The sequence below is a fragment of the Rattus norvegicus genome, chromosome 2, assembly GCF_036323735.1.
Source record: "Rattus norvegicus strain BN/NHsdMcwi chromosome 2, GRCr8, whole genome shotgun sequence".
NCBI lineage: Eukaryota > Metazoa > Chordata > Mammalia > Rodentia > Muridae > Rattus > Rattus norvegicus.
Window position 1 is genome coordinate 120,943,743 of NC_086020.1, and position 20,351 is coordinate 120,964,093.

General features: G+C 44.4%; 1 protein-coding gene and 1 pseudogene across 2 annotated transcripts; both read left to right on the forward strand.

The window, feature by feature from the left end:
• Nucleotides 1-1,691: 1,691 nt before the first annotated feature.
• Nucleotides 1,692-20,297, forward strand: Zfp267 (zinc finger protein 267). 2 transcript variants are annotated; one of them, NM_001408834.1, is made up of 4 exons: nucleotides 1,692-1,803; nucleotides 11,701-12,122; nucleotides 12,652-12,747; nucleotides 14,053-20,297. In NM_001408834.1, exon 4 carries the CDS (start codon nucleotides 14,289-14,291, stop codon nucleotides 16,215-16,217), a length of 1,929 nt encoding a protein of 642 aa, NP_001395763.1. In that variant the 5' UTR covers nucleotides 1,692-1,803; nucleotides 11,701-12,122; nucleotides 12,652-12,747; nucleotides 14,053-14,288; the 3' UTR covers nucleotides 16,218-20,297. The 2 variants fall into 2 exon arrangements, with proteins under 2 accessions (NP_001395763.1, NP_001395762.1); NM_001408833.1 differs by having other exon boundaries at nucleotides 11,701-11,827.
• Nucleotides 8,844-11,693, forward strand: Surf6-ps3 (surfeit 6, pseudogene 3; annotated as a pseudogene).
• Nucleotides 20,298-20,351: the final 54 nt, after the last annotated feature.

Here is a 20,351-nt window from a genome sequence, read left to right on the forward strand (position 1 = left end):
ATTTTAGCCTCTTTGGGTAAATTCCTTAACTTACTGATAAGGAGATGCATACTAATATTGTACGCAAAAACGTCGGCGTGTCTTCATACTTGCCGTGTCTGAGACTCGGACAACATGATTTTTCTGTGGCTCCCATCAACAGGTGTATCCGTTTCTGTACGTTCCAACTGAGTTGGTCTCCTTCTGCCGTGGCTTACAGAACGTTGTGTCTGTGGAATTATTAGTCTGATACCTGGGCTGAAAGGGTCTTCTCGTTTATCTTTCCAGACCTCCTCACCTCTATGAGGACAAGTTTACAGTGGGAAGCTTGCTGAGACATCATGAGAGCAGTGGGCATAAAGATGAGCCAACTCATTCTCCTGGGGCTGCTTCATCTTGACAGTCACCAGCGGACCAGACGCACCGGAAGTAGTCCGGCTGGACCTCCATTGAGGAGCTGCCTCATCACCAACAACTACGTTTTGGGGGTGGTTTGTTATCCAGAGATAGAAAAGTAATGCACACTTAAAGGCATGAGGCCGTGAGTTAATGATATTTCAGTTGTCAGTTACCTGGCGAATGGCAGCTGCAATGTGTGCATTAGTTTCCTTTCCCGATAATTGAAAGTTTGGTCTATGACTAGATGGTATTGAATTATACAGGGGCTTATGTAGACATGTGTGTATGTACTTAAATTTACACTCCATGTTACAAGAGAAAACCGACATCTACAGCCTGACAATTAGGTCCAAGGCCAAACTAAGAAGGGGAGATGGGTAACTTTGCCTCTTATGTGTTTAAACCGAAGGCAAGGCCAGGGAGGGACCAGGAGATAGGCTCCCTCCTCATGGGCCTACCTTTGAACACCTCCTGCTTGGAGTTCTCTGCTCTCCTTTAGGACATGGTTACTCCCATTAACTGGGACCTAAGAGAAATATTGGCAGGAACTGTATTTTTTTTCACTTCTGACATAAATGGGAGAGGTTCTCAGGCCCCCCTCACCTTCTTGGGGTCATGAAAGTTATAGCTATCAGAGGAGAATTGTGACAGACCTGAACTGAAACCTGGTGAAGACTTGATCAATTTTGATGATTTAGTATAGTGACCAGGGAGATATATATGTATATGTGTATGTATATGTATATATGTGTGTATATAAATGTGTCTATACATATATGTGTGTGTAACAACAATTCCACATATGATGATATATTTGGGTAATACTGGGTTTTATTACAATCACTATCTCCTGTTTTAATTTTAATATCAATAGTACATTTTAAAATTAAGTAACACTTGAGCGTTGCTCCCCCTTTCTATATTGAATATTACTGATTCAGGGGATTGTTCCCTTTTTAAAATTTAGAATTCAAGAACAGAGCTCAGGAGGAAAAATGGTCCCAAAGTTCATCTCTATTGCTAATAATATACATATATATCCTTCATAAATTGGTCTGACCTTATATACAATATATATACAATATTAAGTGTGAATGTCTCCTTTAGGGTCAGCTTTACTACAAGTGTACCAAGAACTTGTCATTTCAGCCCATAGGGTAGTGTTGAGGCCTGATGGGGCAGGACCTGAAAGTCATCCAATCAGCAGCACGATGGTGAGAACTTCCAATCAGACGTTTAGACAGGGTGGTGGGGGCGGGCCTTCACGTTGTGTTTCTGAAGTCCAGGATCTTGGAATCCTCCTCAGGCTGGGTCTCTTCCGGTGTAGGCTGTCGCTTGGCCCTGTGGCATCCGTTTGCCCTGCGTCTGGCGGGTGCCGGGCCATCCACTGGAGGACGCGGACGCCGCGGTAGTCAAGCCATAATGGTGAGTATGCGTGGTGCCCTGAGACTGGAGGAAGGCTCGCGGTCGATGTGGGAGGACAGAGGGCATTGCAGATGTCTGCTGGTGTGTGTGTGTGTGTGTGTGTGTGTGTGTGTGTGTGTGTGTGTGTGTGCCGCCGGCGAGGCTGGAGGGGGGCTGTGTGCAGCCGAGGGGAGCCGGCGGCTGCAGGGGGGCGATGGCCGCCCCGCCTTCCTGCGGCCCGGCCCGGGATCGGCCAGCTTGAGGTTCCCCTTGGTGGGCCGTGTGTCACCGCGCAGCCTGTGCTGGAGACCCCCGTGCCCCGCCGCGCCCCTGTGCAGCAGCTGACCAGTGCAACGAAGGCCCAGGATCAGACCCTGCTGCCCTGTCCGGTTGGAGTCCTCAGAGGCTCTATCCCAGCAGCCTGGGTTGTGCGGTGATAACCTGCAAGGTCGGGTATATCCCAGGTCTTGCGTGGGTTTCCCCGGAGAAAGGAGCAGTGAAAGTGTTCCGTGAGGTGCCCAGTCCCTCCACCCAAGCGCTCCAAATAGATGTGAAGCTGAATCTCCTGTCCAGATGCCTGCTCTTCCTTGCTTTTCCTATGGCTGATGGAAGATTCCTAAATTTCCATCTCCTGGTTGCATTCCCAAACACCCATTACAAAAAAAATATATTAGCACACATTTCCCACGCTGCATTTCAAAGGACATAAATTTTGCTTGATCTTTTCCCCTCCACAAGTTGGGTGGCATTTTAAAAAGGATTTATCCTACGTATATTTAACATAAAATCGCTTGACTTTTTATTTAGAACACACACACGTGAGCGCGAACACACACACACACACACACACACACACACACACACACACACACACACACACACACACACCGTAATGCTTCTCTTTTTGTCTTCCTTAGACATAGGAACCCCAATCAGAGTGCTTTGGGGTTGAACTTTCCCTTTGGAGATTTCCCACAGTGATGGCTCTCTCCTCCACGTGACCCTTTTCTTGCCAGAGTTTCAGAGACGGCAACAGCAGCTGCCAAGTGTCCGGTGTCTAGGAGCATCCAATGCGGTCGGTGTCTGGGCTCATCTTCTTAGCAGCCTGAGGTGTGAGGCTAGATCGCATTGGGGAGCGGCTGGATGTCTTGAGCCTGGGAAGAACCTCTTGGTGTACTCAGCTGAAAGGCGTTTGAGCTGTTTCCGCTTTTTTTAAATATAAATATTCCGTCAGTGGTACTTAGCATGCCGGAGGTCTTCTGATGGCTTACTTATTCCTTGGTGCAGTTTGTATGAATGGATCTAGGCTGCCAAGTAATCATGGGAAAAGTGTTCTATAATCCAGTTCTGGAAATGGGGGGGGGGGTGTCTCTGCTTTCTGGCCTTGCTCTGCATGAGTTCTGGGGATGGAAGGGGACAGAGCTGTGGGCGTGTTTGAGTTTAAAAACCACTAGTTTTTCTCGCCTCGCTGTTCTGTTGTTATGAAGCCCCGTCTTCCGAGCTGGATAGGTGCATGCCAGCCCTGGAGTCCTGTGGGTGAGAGGATTCTGTTCTTCCATAAGGTGGCTCCAAGGGGCCAAACTCAGGTTGTCAGTTGTGGTCGCCAGTGCTTCTAACCCACTGAGGTGGTTCCTGAGGGCAGCCACGGAAAGCCGAGTTCTCGAAGGGAATAGTAAAAGGCCTTTTCTTTTTGCCCTGTTTTGTGAGTTTACCTTTCTCAGTGTAAAGCTTGTCAGCGAGGTAAACCTGGCTGGGAGTTGGCATCTCCCAGCGGGAGACCCGGTAGCTCTAAGCTGACAAAGAACGGCCAGAGTTTTACATATGAAACCACCTCCGGGAGGCAGGTAATTAAGGCCTCAATTAAACCTTTTTAAAGTCTTTAAATTTGAATCACCACCAACAAGTTCAACTTTTGCATCCAAAGTTATTGTAAGGCGGACCTGTTTGTAAAGTGAAACCGACTTTCTAGGTATGGGTGGGCCCACTGATCCTGCTGCTGTACCCTACGGGGCAGGGGCTGGCGGAGGTCAGCTAAACTGTCAGCGAAGGCCCACCGCTAACACCGTCACGGAGATCTGAGAGGGGTAAATCTGAGTAGGAGGTATAGATCAAACGGCCTGTGTGTCAGTTAAGAAGGACAAAGACTGACCTGCTACCTGGACAGGCTGCCTGGGCCCCTCCCTGGTAACCGTGACAGCTTCGTTGCAGGCAGAGGACCCATGGCAGTATCGGTGTTTGGTCCACGGGCCCAGAAAATCCAAGAAGCTTTCCGGAAGAGGAGGAATGTGGGGACTGACCTATCTTGGTGGGGACTGACCTATCTTGGTGAGGCCAGGAGAGGGCAGTAGATTGTCCAGCGTTCCACTGGTCCACTGTTTGGGCAAGGTCCTGGTGGTTGGGGAGGTGAAGGCGGCTCTCTGCCGGTTTCCACTGCAGCTACAGTCCAGGTGAGGGCCACTGCCCCTTCTTTGGTGGAGAGTCAGGGCTGTGGCCAGGAGCTCGGACTTCTGCTGTTACCATTAAACACCGTAAATGCCGCATTTCAGCAGCTCTCCCTGAGGGGTTTGAGGACTGACTCAATTATCTGGACCTGATTTTAAACAAACTGTACTTGTTTTCAGTTACTTGTTTTAGGCTTAACCTTGACGACATGTTCAGAAGGCTAAAGGTTGTGTTCCATTAAATCACATTTATACATAGCATGACTACATTCATAGTTCCGAGCACATTAAAGACTGATCATTTATAAGGTAACTGACTATTAACTTGCATGTTTTAATTATGTCTAACAGTTTACAAGGCCTTGGCTTTTTATGCGATTAGGATTTTGCAGTTTTATGTCTTTAAGTTTAAGCCTTAAAAGTTGGAATTGGAGATTTAATTGAAGATCCTTTAGCACTGAAATGAAACTTTAAGCCACGAATACAGTTCACAGAGAAACGAAGACCTTGCTTCTCTGACTCCCAGTAGGATACCTTTGTAGACCACCACAGCTTCTCTGAGACAGGTTATCCACAGAGCTGAGGCTTAACAAAGTTACCAGAGATGAAGAGGCTAGACGTCTTCAAGTTAGTTTTTGTTAACCTGAATGGACCTTAGGAATTCATAAACCGTATTTAACAAACATAGTCCTTTTCTAAAAAAGTTTTCTTAGGAGTTTGATGTTGAACACAGCTAAGACATAAGTGGTTAGATAAAGCAGAGGGCTCCCTAGGACTAAGAAGTTTTACGGATGGCCACCATACTCAGTTTATATCTGTGGTCACCTTAACCAAGACTGCAAAGAAGTCGAGTGGTGGGCCCTCTCTTTCAACTTAGTGAAGATGGCTGCCAGCCACTCTAAAGTGAGCCGTGAGGCACACACTTATTTTTTTCTTTTTAAAACATCTATTTTCCTAAACAAGAGGTGAATCCAAGGTGCATATAAGGAAGCAGCAGCAAATTAAGATGCCCCATGTATAGGGTTTCTTTTACTACTAACCTTCCCTGTTACGAGTTTTAAACTTTTTGTTACACCACACCCAATGAACTTACAAATCCTGAGATGAAGTTTGTACAATGGTCTCACAAACATTGAGGTAAAGTTTGTACTTCAGCAAAAGTTTTCGAGCTATAAGAGAGGAGAGCATTTAGAGAGTCAAGACCAAGAGACAGGTATGCTCTAAGCGCAGCAGCCCCGACTGGGAGTAGTTTGCTTTTTAGCTGTCTTAAGGCACATGCTGTCTTTTTGGGGACTCTTCTGTTTTGCCTTCCTTCTCCCTGTCACAGTCACGTGACCCAGGACATGGAGAATTTGGAGAAAACATTTAAACAACCATGCTTGTGTCTGGCGAGAGCAGTAACCACAAAGCCAGCTTTTTAGTAGAATAGCGTACAACAATTTTTAATATTATCCATACCTCCAAAGACATTTGACTCTCTTAAAGATGGACCCCAGTGATCAGCAGAGGAGATTAGAGATGGAGTAGAGCAAAGGAGCTTAGGGAGAAGGCGATTTTCAGATCTTTTGCTTGTGTGGTGGCAGAAGTTGTCAGTCTGTAAGAATTTGTCCACTTTCTGGCCGTCGAGACTGATTACCTCTTCTGAACTGAGACCAAGCTGTTTATAGACAGTGAGGCTTTAATGAAATCTCTGAGTCTGAGGAGGAGAGAGATTAGAGGAGGCAGGTAATTCTGAACAGGGAGAGCCCATTATGAGAGATAGGAGCTGAGAGATCTAGCAAGTAGGAAAAGAAGGCATCTTTCAGAAGCAGAGTGAAAAGAGGTGGGAGAGGCTTAGGGAAAGGGGTCGGAAATAGAGCTCCACCAGAGGGAGGACTCCAGTGTGTTAGAGGCCCAGGAGGGTGTAGAGAAACTGTCTTAGTGGACTTCTGTAGACTGGGTCCTAGATGCTGAGAGAAATAGAAAAGGCAGGATCCAGCCAGCCAATGAATGGGCAGAGACGGAGCAGGCAGCTCAGAGGGGAGGGGAAAGGAGGCGAGATAAGTGGTTAGCTCTAGTCAGAGAGAAAGTTCCACGGAGAGAGCTGAGACAGCAAGGGGACAGGAGAGACTTGGTAAGTACCACGGTGACATTTGCAGTTTGGGGTGTCCCCAAGCAGACCAAGGGACTTGCAGTCGCGATGCCCAGGATCGGTGGAGGAGCATGCATCCTCCCTTGCCATGATGGTACACCCAGCAGGGTGTAGGAGGCTTCCTGACAAACCTGTGCCACTCTGTGGTAGGCGTCTGGTGAACAAAAACTGCCCTGAGAGATCTGCTTTTCCAGTGAACAGAGCCTTTAGGCTTGTTTACCCAGCAACATTCCTTCTGTTTACCTGATTAAAGTCTTGTTCGCACAGTGTCGCATCATGGCCATTTTGGGGGAAGGGAGGCTTTGAACTTGGCAGTATGGACACATTTTACTCTATCTCTACAACTTCATAAAAGTATGTGCATTTGAGTTTAGAAATAAGGATATTCCAATACTCAAGTTTGCAGCATGATATTAATAATTACTAATTTTAAAAAAGGCTTGGTCACAAATATCGAGTTAAATCACTGGGAATCTTGCCTTGATTGTAATGGTCACTTTTCATCAATAAATATTATACAAAAACACTAAAAAAAGTGAAGAGATATTCTCAACAACCATGTTAATCTATTAGAAAAAAATGAAGCTTAAGGACATAATTCACAGGATTATTGACTTCAGGATGCAGATTAAAGACAAATTAAATGGAGGTATGTGTTAAAAACCATTCCTGGGCCAGCAGGATCAAACTCTGCTGTAGGACACAGGGATCTATTTAGAAGTTCACGTATGAGCTTTTTCAAATGGGAACGTGCCTCAGAGGAAACTGTCACATTGTCTATTCTAAAATGCTCAAGAGACGATAGGCTGGATTAATGAGTTTATTCTTAAGTGCGGTAGCAAGTGGACGTGGAAGAGGTGGTGCCTAACTGTTACATCGCTTTTCTAACTCGCTGATTTCTATTAAACATTTATATCACATGTATTTATCTGTGTACATGTGTATGGAACATGTATGTACCACAATACATATATGATGATCACAGGATATCTTCCTGGAGTCAGTCCTCCCCCTTTCTACCATTTGTGTCCTTGGTATTGAACTCGAGGGTCAGGCTTGGTAACAAGCACTTTTACCTGCCGAGCCTTCTCGCTGGTCATCAATATGTTTTAAATTATAGGCAGAATCAATTTGGATTAATTTGCTTATAGAATATGATATAAAGTATTACAGTATAGTATCATACTACATGAAGATAATTTTACTTTTTATTTCAGTTTTTTAAGGATGTATAGATACATACTGGCATGTTGTATTAAAATACATTTCTTATCGTGGGCTAAATTTAAAAAAGCAACTATCTGAGAACCACATGTTATTGTTACTCATTTTACTGTGGAAGTGTCTTGTTTACATTTTAACGTAACATGCACCGCCTGTCACAGGGTATAAGCTGGTCTCAGGGACCCTCGTTTCTTCCTGTGAGAGTTTGTTTTCTCCTGTGCGTTTTGCTCACTGCTCCATGAACCCAGGCCTGGAACACTCCATGAACCCAGGCCTGGAACAAAGATCTTCAACCGATGCACCTGTATACACTGAGTTAGAATTGGTGGCGGTGGCGTTACCATGAATAGAAGTCGATAATGGGGCTAGTGACCCAGGAGACCTAAGTGGCTGACAAGGCTGACAATACAGAACAAATCAGGCCCACCTGAGGGTCTGGTAGAAAATGTTGTCTCTATCCTTAGCACGAGCTTCCTGTTCTCTTCCCCAGGAGCTCTTTCCTCCATTGCCTTACCACAACGCTCTTAGTGCTTCTCTTCTAAAAGGAGGAGAGGACCCCTTTCCCTCCTGCCTCAAACGCTTACATGTGGTTTGCATGGGCTGTTGCAGGTCTAGGAAATGCTAGCTAGAATTCCCAACGCCCCAGTGTGCACTCAGCACTAGCTTATTGTAGACTCCTGGACTCTCCCATCCACTTTACCCCAACTCTCAGTTCCTTTCTCCCGCTTCATTGTGTGGCCCTTGGGCTGATGGTTGAAGGAGAGGCTGAGAGAAAGGGTTCCTCCTACCAGATGAAAGGAAATGATGATGAACGAGAACACAGCTTGCCCTCTGCACTTTCACAGTTTTGGAGGAAGAATGTTTCTGGAAGTAACTTGGAAGTTTTTAATGTACACAAAACATAACTTACCCAGGGAGTGAGATTTTATTATCAAACCAGCCTGGCTCCTCTGAGCCATCTTCTGGACTAGGCCTCAACCCTCACTGGGAAGACTTTTTAACAACCTTGATATAGCGTCTTTGAAGGTCTAGGATGTATGAATCTTCTGGAGATGACCCTAGCACCCATTAAAATGTCCATCGGCGCAAACTAGAAGCTGATAGTAGCACTAAACTGTGGGTATATGTGTAGTTACTGAGCAAGTAATGAAACTTACTAGGTCATCAAAAGAAGGAGAAGGTGGAGGAGGAGGAGGTGGGGGGAGGAGGAGGAAGGGAACAAGAGGGGAGGAGGGAGAAGAGGGGAGGAGGAGATGGTTGGGAACTATGTGGAAAGAAGATGGGCAGGAGTTGGGAGGGCATGAGAGGGTAGGGGGAAGGTGAATAAACTCCAAATACCTATGTCTGTGTGGAAATGAAATCCATTGTGTATAATTAATATTTACTAAAGTCTCTTAGTTTGCTTCTGTTAGGTATTTCATCATAACAACCAAAGTAGCTATCCAGTCTGGGCACATAAAATATGATTATTTTCTGCTATCCGCTTTGCATGTCCGTTCCTCTTTTCAACTACTCTGAATGATATCTTAACATTTGTGTTTTATTTAGGATTTTTGTGTTCCTACTGTATGAATTCTAGACTGGCTAGGTTTGAATAAAACCCCATCTTTAACATTCATGAATGCTTGATAAAATCTCATAGAAGAGGAAAACATTCCTGGTCTCGTGGATTATTTGGTGGTTTCATGCGTTAGCGTATAAAAAATTCAGTGATACTTAGCATATTTTAAATGATCAGAAGGGGGGTGTCACGCCGCTCTGCCGGTGGTACCTGCGTACACCGTGCTTCCGGCGGGGCTCGGCCGCGGGAACCTCCGATTGTAACTCCAACCCTGGTTGCCAACATGGCCTCTCTCCTGGCCAAGGATGCCTATCTGCATGACTTGGCCAAGAAGATCTGCACGCAGCCTGACCCTGAGCGGCAGAGGAGACAGTGGGCTGTCGGAACAAAAGGCTGCTGGATCCCCGAAAAAAGAAAAGGAAGAAAACACAAAATAAGCCTCGGAAGCAGGAGCAGAAAGCTATGGAGCACAAGACTAAACCCCTGCACCTCTTCTAGTGCCAAGAAACCAGGGATATCCAAACAAGGGAGCTCCGGCTCCCTGGGGTCCCCTGAAGATAGCCGAGGCACAGCACTCGATTCTGTCTTTGCACTGGATTTCCTGAGACAGCGACAGCATGAGAAGATCCAGATGGCCCGGGGCCAGGGTGGCACCAAGGAGCTGTCTGCTGCCACTCTAGGAAAAAAAAAAAAAAAAAACAGCGGAGAAAGGAGAGGGAATGGAAGAAGAGGAAGCGGAAGGAGCTCCGGGCAGAGCAGCAGGTTGCAGAGGCTGAGAAAAAGGAGGAACTAGTCAAGGCATCCCCCAAAATGGCCTGCAAGGATCTGCAGGAATCAGGGCTGATCTTTATTAAGGTGGAAGTAACTGAAGAGGAGCCAGCGAGCAAGGCCCAGAGCAAGGAGAAGGGCCAGGTGAAAGGGAACTTGACACCACTGACAAGCAGGAACTATAGGCAGCTGCTGGACCGTCTGCATGCCCGGTTGGGGGAGCTTCGCGAAGATCAGGATGCAGGCAAGGCCCAGGAGCTGGAGGCCAAGATGACGTGGACCAACTTGCTGTACAACTTGCTGAGGGTGTGAAGATCAGGGAGGATGAGCGCCTGCTGCAGGAGGCCCTGAAGCGCAAAGAGAAGCGCCGGGCACAGCGGCCAGCGCAAGTGGGAGAAGCGTTCGGAGTTTGTGGTGGAGAAGATGCAGCAGCAATAGGACAAGCGACGCCAGAACCTGCGCAAGAAGAAGGTAGCTCGGGCTGAGCGACGGCTACAGAAGGCCCACAAGAAGGGCCGGGTGCTGCCCCAGGATCTGGAGCGTGCAGGCCTCTCCTGAGAGTTTGCACCTGCCAGGTTCCTGGTTGGACACCTTCCCTACCTGGCTTCTATCCTTCTCCATCCTTGAAGGTTGAGGTAGTATGTGGTGCTAAGGCAGGTCTAGGTGACAGACTGGGTCTCCCGTGTGAGGCTGACACACTTCTTGCACCCCAAACATGGAACCGAAGTGAGATCTCTGACTGCGTGCCAGGATGTTTCAGCAGCATCCTTAAGGAAGACCATGTTTCCTGTTCCTGAGAGGGATGAAGGGGAACTATGCCCATGTCTTGTGAGGGGTGTGTCACTGTGTCTGAATGTCTGTGTATATCTGTGTTCTGAATGCTCCAGAGTTGGGATAGAGGTTGGGGTGAGATACCCCACTCACCCCTTCCTAACCACCTGGTATATCCAGTGGCCATGAGAACAAAAGGTCTTGACTACCCGTTCTGTATCCACTAGTCTTGGGGACAGAGAAGAGAGCCCAAGGAATTCTTGGGAGAATCTGATCCAGTCAGGTATGTTTCTGGGCCAGAGCTTGAGAGCTGTGTTGAAGGCCAGCATCCAGCTCAAAAATCTAGAGTCCTTCCCGAGTCCCAGGATGTGCTTGCTCACCTGTGAGCCAGTCGATGGCTGAGACTTGTATGTTGCCTAGTTTTATGTCAGTTTGATACAAGCTGGAGTTGTCTGAGAAGAGAGTGCCTCAACTAAGAACCCCACTAGATTGGCCTGTGGTGCTTTAAAAAAAAAACAAAACTGGTGAATGATATGGTAGGGCCTGGTTCATTGTGGCCAGTGCCACCCCCAGACTGGTGGTCCTGGGCTGTTTAAGAAAGTAGGCCAAGCTAGCTGTGGGGGGCAAGCCATTAAGTAGCTCTTGCTTTAGTTCCTGACTCTAGGTGCCTGCCCTGGCTTCCCTTGGTGATGTACTGTTACCTGGAAATGTAACATGAAGTAAACCCTTTCCTCAAGTTAAAAAAAATGATCAGATGGGGTCATTACATTAATATCCAATTGAAAAGTGTAAAGACTTACGTTGATGCCTTTACATTTAGTTTTTCATAAAAGTATAGAATCTACTTTCCTTCTGTGGATGTCATGTCATCTTTACTCAAGAGCTAGGCAACACAATGTCTCAGTTGATAGCTAGAATCGCCCAGCTCACGAGAAGCAGTCCTTCCTGACTCATGTCACCCCGGCTCACGTTAAGAACACGTCAGTGACCATATGAGCATGTGTTGCATATCTTTCTTTCAGGAACAGTTAACCTTCAGGGATGTGGCCATTGATTTCTCTGGAGAGGAATGGGAGTGTCTGAACTCTGAACAGCAGAATCTATATACAGATGTGATGTTGGAAAACTATAGGAACCTCGTCTTCCTGGGTAAGGGTAACCTCTCCACAGAGTTTCTGACTGAGTACTAAAATTCATTTTTCTTGTGTGATGGTTTGTATATGCTCGGCCCAGGGAGTGGCACTATTAGAAGGTGTGGCCCTGTTGGAGTAGGTGTGTCACTGTGGGTGTGGGCTATAATACCCTAGTCCTAGCTTCCTTGAAGCTAGTCTTCTCCTAGCAGCCTTCAGATGAAGATGTAGAACTCTCAGCTCCTCCTGCATCATGCCTGCCTGGATGCTGCCATGCTCCCACCTTGATGATAATGGACTGAACCTCTGAACCTGTAAGCCAGCCCCAATTAAATGTTGTCCTTTATAAAACTTGCCTTGGTCATGGTGTCTTTTCACAGCAGTAAAACGCTAAGTAAGACATCTTGCTTTTCTGAGTATATCTTGGGAGCCTGTGTTTTCAGGGTAGAAATCTGGGGAGGTAGAATTGATATAGGTAATCAGTATTTGTATTTTTAAATCTCTATCCTCTACCTCTCTCTTGAGGTAATATATATATTGCAAATTAGAATTAATGGTAATTATAATAGCTAAGAGGCATAAAATATTGTAAATTATATCTTAAAGTCCAGTTATTCCTCCTTTAACTTTGATTTGACAGCAGACAAAGGTGGAGCTCAGAATCTATAAACTGAAGATCCATTGCTCTATGTCTGTAGGGAGACAGCATTTGGAAAGTAATGTTCTAGAATAATGTTATATGTTTATGTATTTTCTTTTCATATGAACATTATACTAGGGCAGATATGTTACTAACTATGAGAAATATCAAGTAAATATTGTGGTCTGTTTTCCAATCACCAGGTCTTGCTGTGTCTAAGCCGTACCTGGTTACATGTCTGGAGCAAAGGAAAGAGCCCTGGAGTGTCAAGAGGCAGAAGCCTGTGGCCCTGTTCCCAGGTGAGTAGGAGCGCCTGAAGCAAGCACGCAGAGCAGAGATGACCTGTGTGTAAAGCTCTGGTGCCGTGGCATTGCCTTTGCACTGATGCAGTTCTGTGTCCTGTGTCACTGAAGGGAATTACCTACCCTGTGTTCCCCATCCTTTTAAGTCCCCTGAGCCTGGTTGTCCTGCAGTCATGTCTTCGTATATTCACAGTGATACCTGACATCGTCCCCTTCACCTGTGGTGAGCTGTCTAAAAGTGACAGTTCTTTTGTGACCTTTAGAGGCCTCAGAAAGTCCGTGATAGTTCTCATGACCTTAGATTAATGTGATAAAGAAGTTTTCTCTTAACATTTATATATATATATATACATATATATATGTATTTTAAACCATCTTAGCTTTCTATAAACATTATAATGGGGTTTCTATGATTTTTTTTGACCATACACTACTGATTGACAGGTACATAGAGACAAAATTGAGAATTAGTTTTATAGTAAAGACATTTTTAATCATCACCTGTGTTTGTTCCAGATTTTATAAGATAATAGTACTTTTTTCCTCCTTTATATTTCTTTTTTCTTTTCTTTTCTTTTTTTTTTTTTTTGTATTTTCAGTTTTGGGAGTAGGCTCCTCATAGCCAATACTGTTTCTAGTTTTAATCTGTGTTTTATTATTGACTGTCAATTAGAAATACTGTTTATTGCAGGACAGTGTAAGTAAGATGAAATGAAATAAGACTGAGTTACACATGTTTATGACCAGTAAAGCTGCACGTGTTTTTATTTGCCTGGATAAAGTACCCCTGCTTTGTTTATGACCGGATGTTTTTTGACTGTACTGTGCTCAATTATCATTTTACCCTGTCCCCGTGAGCTTCCTTGAAAATGACCTTGATTTTGTTATCTGTCTTGGTAAATCTGTTTCCCTATCTGAGAGACAGTTTGATTTCAAGGTAGCTTCTGAGAAGTTTCAATTTTGTTTCTATTTCCACTTAGCCTTTACCCGTAATGAAAAGCACATGAAATGAAATTTATTGTCTTAAGATTTTATTACTCTGATTTATAGTGTTAAGCATATCCAAATTGCTGTGCAACACATCTTTTTAAACTTTTCATTTTACAAAAGGAAAATTCAGTCTTTATAAACAGAAAGGAATAGTATTTCTTTTGCAGCATCCCTGTGGTCAGTGTTAAAGGAGCAGTCAAGGCCTCAGATTTTCCACTATGCACACTGTTGGCTGATGTGCTAATCTAGATTTGTAAGAGCATTCTTCAGAGTCTAGTGAGTGGAATAAGTTTCTGTCTTGATTTCTTTCAGCTTTGTTTCCTCATCATAACCGAGACTTTTCACCAGAGCAGAACATAAACTATTCATTCCAGGAACTCATCCATGGACCTCGTGGAGATTGTGGCTTTGACAGTTTGTACTTCCCAGAAGAAAGGGAACTTGTAGAGGACGGTGACATCCTGGGAACCTGTTATAACAGGCATGACCCATTTCTGACAGCTGACAACAGCAAAAGCTTTACTCCCAGGAGAGATCAGGAACAAGAAATGGCTCACAAAAACTCTCAGGTTAGGCAAGTTACTAGTGAGGAGCCATGTGGTTCTGTCAGCAAACATCAGAATCAGTCTTTGAAACCTACCTCTTATTTCAAAGATAATTTGGGAACTCCACAAAGGGGTCTACTTCATTCTTCAGCTAATGACTTCAACAATTTCAAATGTAGCTTTGGGTTGAGCTTTCATTCAAACATTTTTGTAGATGGGGAACTTAAAAACAAAGGAAAAAATTCTAAATGTAATCAATTTGAGAACTCCATCATGGAAAATTCATTAGTATATAATCAACAAATAGGTCTTTCATGTGCCAAAGCACAGAATTCCCCTAAGTATGGCAGGTTTTTTACACACCCCATATCACCGAGCCAAAATTCAAGTACAGATATTTTGGAAATTCAGTATATATGTAAGGAAAATAGGAAGGGCTTCGCTGAGGAGTCCACCTTAAGCAATCGCCAGGGCATGTATATTGCAGAGACAGTGTATCAGGGTAATGAAAATAATAGTGACTTAGCCTTGGAGTCCTATCCTGCGAATCATCAGTCCGCTCACTTGTACAAATGTTACAAGTGTGACACGGCCTTCCATCAGTACTCAGAACTCATCATCCACCAGTACATCCATATTCAAGATCAGATCTCCAAGGGTATGGACTGCAGCACGGCTTTCCATCAGAGTTCAAGCCTTACAAAAAGCCACGCTGGAGAAAAGCCCTACAAATGCAAGGAGTGTGGCAAAGCCTTTACCTATTGTTCAAGCCTTAGGCAACATCACCGGATTCACTCTGGAGTCAAACAGCACAAATGCAAAGACTGCGGCAAAGCCTTCTACCATAAATCACTCCTTACGCAACACCAGAGCATCCACGCTGGCAAGAAACCCTACTGCTGCAAATTTTGTGGCAAAGCTTTCAATCAGAGGTCAACTGTTACTCAGCACCAGAGAATCCATACTGGAGAGAGGCCCTACCATTGTAAAGACTGTGGCAAAGCCTTTCATCAAAGGTCGAGCCTCAGCCTACACCAGAGAGTTCATACTGGAGAAAAGCCCTACAAGTGCAAAGAATGTGGCAAAGCCTTCAACCGCAACTCGCTCCTTACTCAGCACCAGAGAATTCATACTGGAGAGAGGCCCTACCATTGTAAAGACTGTGGCAAAACTTTTAATAAAAAATCAAGCCTTACTCAACACCAGAGAATCCATACTGGAGAGAAGCCCTATTCTTGTAAAGACTGTGGCAAAGCTTTTAATCAGAGATCAAGCCTCAGCTTACACCAGAGAGGTCATACTGGAGAGAAACCCAATAAATGCAATGAATGTGGCAAAGCCTTTAATCGTGTTTTTTTCCTCACTCAACATCAGAAAATTCATACTGGAGAGAAGGCTTACCACTGTAAGGATTGTGGCAAAGCATTTAAGCAGAGGTCAAGCCTTACTCAGCACCAGAGAGTTCACACTGGAGACAAGCCCTATCATTGTAAGCACTGTGGCAAGGCGTTTACTCAGAGGTCCAGCTTTACTCGACACCAGAGAATTCATACTGGAGAGAAGCCCTACAAGTGTCAAGATTGTGACAAAGCTTTTAGCCGTAACTTACTTCTTATTCAACACCAGAGAATTCATACAGGCGAGAAGCCTTACCATTGTCAAGACTGTGGTAGAGCGTTTAATCAGAGATCGAGCCTTACTCAACACCAGAGAGTTCATACTGGGGACAAGCCCTTCTGTTGTAAAGATTGTGGCAAGGCCTTTACTCAGAGATCAAGCTTTAACCGACACCAGCGGGTCCATACTGGGGAGAAGCAGTACAAATGTAAAGAATGTGACAGGGCCTTTAAATGCAGTTCCCACCTTGCTGAACACCAGTGCACCTCATTAGGCAGCTGCTTCGAAGACACAAAGTTTCTCCAATATATGTGAGTTTATTATTCTGTTATAGCCAGTTAGAGGACATGGATGTATTTATTTTGAAAACATGTAATATGTTTGACTCTATAAAAGGTACTTTCTGTTGCAATCCTTACCTGGATATCCAGAACCACACCCTGGTTTAATTAAGTAATAATATTTTTTCGTCTTGTCATTTTGCCAACTGGTTCTGTGTTAATAGTTGTATTCTCAAATGTGTCTCCTAAACGTTGTCCAGACTGTATACACGAAACACACACTGTCTCGTGTATGCACAGAAGTGCACAGCAGGCGCCACACTGGAGACGTCTTTGGCAGGTCCCCTATGATTTACACATCTAAACTGTGTAGCATAGAGCTTGGCTGTCCCCTCCAGAAACATGTAGAATGTGTTTATTGTCCCTTCTACAGCATAGTTAAGATGAGGTTTTCATGACGATAACCACCATAAGCATCTTTAACCCTACATATATATTTTTTCTTTAGTCATGAAACAGAAACTATAGAGCCCAGATAGAAAAAAAAAGAAAAAAAAAAAAAGAAAAAAAAAGGAAAAGAAAAAGAAAAAAGAAAAAAACTTCAAGTATATATAGAATTGGTCTGAGGATCTTAACTTCTGAGTCTACTGCTAAAAAGATGCAAATATGTCGATGGTGCATGCAGAATCCACACTTTTATACAATCAAATTGCATTGGGGGGGGTGTTGTGTGCCACAGCACTCAATTGAAAGTCCAAGGGCAGCTTACCGTTCTCTGCCAATTAAACTCGGCTCCTCAGCTTTCACTGCAAGTGCCTTCACCTGCTGAGTTCTCTCTTCCGTGATCGGATTTAGCGTCCAGGATTTTTCTGGCCTCTGCTGCACAGAACCCTGCTGTTTTCCGTCCTTTGTGATTAGAAAGTTGGGCAGACCACCTATAATGCATCACAGTGCATAGAATCTCCCCGTGACAGGAAGACATGACCATATCGAAAAATGAGAATGTATTGAAAATGTTTGCGTTGAGAGTTCAGAACAGACTGTAAAGCCGAAGGCCTTTGGGGTGAGTCCTTCAGAACATATCCAGTGAGATGTTGCAAGTGATAGCAAGAGGGCTGTGTGCTAGACTCCTGATGGCGAGTGCAGAATCTGTAGGGAAGGAGAAACACTGCCATCATACTCTGTGATGTATTGTCAGAAGGGAGAAGAGATGGTAATAGTGAGAGATAAAGCAGCATCTGATTCAGAGCTGTAAAACAACTATCTGTTAGCTATCTACTGGAATGTTGTTCTCCTCAGCTGACGCAGAATCAGTTTTATTGCACTGTCTAGGGTCTGTCCCGGGGCTGTTTCATTCTCTGTGTTACCTGCCCAGATCATTTGGGCATTAAGTCCAGGAGCACTGAGACCTGCCTCACCGAGTATCACCACCAGTTTCCTGGTACTCAAATGAGGAAACATGTGGTCATCTAAAGGCAAACTATATCCAATCTCTTCACATAGTTCCTCCCAGGCAACAGAACAATCACAAAGCAGTCATGGCTGGAAACTTCTAGAAAACTTCAATGCAAAACAAGTGGGTAAATAACTGAGTTTGCACGATTTGATCCGTATGAAGAGGGAAGCAGTGATTGACAGGTTGAATTTGTTGGGGAAGGTCGTCTTTAATTGTATTGTTTGCTCTGATACACTTCCATAATGGCATTTTCTAGAAAAGTTATTCCTATTTATGTTGTTTTTACCAGGTTGAAAATTTTGGACCCTAGTAGAATTATCTTAGAGAAAGTTAAAGAGATAACTTGGTTGTTTTATGTTATTCCCTGGGAAAATAATTGTTACAGTTTGCTCTCTGTTGCTGTGATAAATACCATAATCAAAACCGACTTGGGGAAGAAAGGGTTTGTTGAGGAGAGGAACTAAAGCAGGAGCACGGGGTGGACTCATGTAAGAAAGATGCTTGCTGGCTTGCTTCTTCTAGCTCGTGCTCAGCCAACTTCCCCAAACTTCCCTGGAGTACCTGCCTCTGGGTAGCACTGTCTACAGCAAACTGAGTCTTCCCACATTAGTCAGCAATCAAAACCATTTCAGACATGGCCGTAGGCTACTCTGCTCTGAGCAATTTCTCAGTCTCTTAATTGAGACTCTCACTTTCCACGTGATGCTTGGTGTGTCAAACTGACAATAATTAAAACCAAACTAGGGTAGTAAAGTGTACGGGAAGGTCAGGGAGGACGGAAGAGTAACCACTGTAGCCATGCAGCAGCCAGAAGACTGCATCCTGTTTCGGGTCCTACTACGATGCTCAGAGAACAGTCGAGTCCCTGCCCAAGTTGAGGCCGACCAGCAGTCTTCCCTCAAAAGAAGAAGCAATACATCAGCATCGGTGGGTACTCCAGCCTCAATATTTTCCCAGGCCTAAAAGAACATAAGATTATTTGAGAGCGTGGCCCCTTGATTTCTCATTAAGTCCAGAAATATTCTGATGTTTAGCGCTTAACTCTCTGCATTAAAAGCAATCGTGTGATACAGAAACAAAAGGAAAAATCAGTTCTGACATCTGTACATTTAAATATGAAACCACACCCGAATTCTAGGTCTTACGTCAATTAATGCAAATAATACGTCTCCAGCTCACAATTTCACAATATTCTATGAGCACATGATGCTTGCTTATATAGACATTTTGTAAGTGGGTGTGTATACCTTGTGTTCTAAATTGTAACTTATGAACAGTTGCCTACAGCATATTTTAAAGAAGCAAAGAATGATTTAAGATCTGTAGTGTTCATTGAGAACTGAGAACATTTGTTTTGAGAACAGATAGTTTGCATGCACGTTTTTCTAGCTTAGTGCTACAGATTTGGGATGTAAATGCTAACACAGATGTGTTTAAGATGTCAATTCATGAGTGCACCCCCAAGTTCCACCAAAGTCAGAGTCACGATTCCTTCGACTGGGATTTTATGATACCACATGATTTTTCTTCCTTCAAATGCAAGGTCCCTAGCATAAAGCTGGAGGCGACATGTTTAGCTTTGTGACAATGTCCTGGTGTTCTGTTTGTTTGGTTCGTGAGGCTTTATTCTGGATGTCTATATTTTTTCTTTTGTAGACATCATATTGATTCTTTCTGAATTTTATATCGCGTACCCCAATACCACTCATCTCCCCATGCCTCAATATCCACCCTCTGCCCTGGCAACCTACCTCCAACAGAGAAAAAAATCTCTACGTGGAAGCTGTGGTGTCTCACAGTAAGTCCTTTTGCCCAAACAGCTTTACTTTCAAACGTCCATTGCAAGAGTTGTTGGTGTAGTTCGAGGCCTCTGGCTTCTGCTACACTATCAATTCTGGATTCTCACCACGGCTCTTCTCAGGCATCTTCTTGTTGCCCTATGTCCATGGGGATCCTACAGCTTTGGATCTGCGGGACTGGCCCCTTCATTTGCCCCAGCAGTTAATAGATGGGGTAGATGTTGGATGGGTGGAGACTTCATATTAATTGACATAAGACCTAGAATTTGGGCACTGAACTGTGTAAAGCGTTTAAAGGGGTCAGTGTATGAGACACCAGTGGACAGATGGCCAATAGCTGTACCAGTACTTAGGGACAGAAAGCAGGGCCAAGAGGAGCAGCCACCGCTGGCCCATCAACTCCCTCTTGCTGTAGGGCTAACACGACAAAGGCCATCACAGTAAATGATACGCCATCAGTTCTCCTCCCTTTAGAAAGCACACACCCAGTAAATTTGAAGAAGAGACGAATTCAATTTAGTAGAGCGAAGAGTGTGCTCCACCAATGGCTACCGAGAAAGTAAGATGTAACAGTGAGCGGTGGGGAATTTTCATGGAAAAACAAGCATAGACATACATTTTGAGTCACATGAAAATATGCCAGAATATTTTTCATTACTTAAATGGAAAGTTTTACAGAGGAAGGTCTGCACAGCTCTGTCAACTAGATGGTCCAGTTGGTAAAGTCACCTGCTGCCAACCTAGCAATTTGAGTTCAATCCCCAAGACCTACATAGTGAAAGGCAAGGAATGACTCTCACAGGTTTGTATTCTGACTTACACACATAAATAAACAAATAAATATGTAATTTTAAAAAGATGCATTACTTTTACTTTATGTTGATGGTTTTGTCAGCATGGATGTATGCTTACC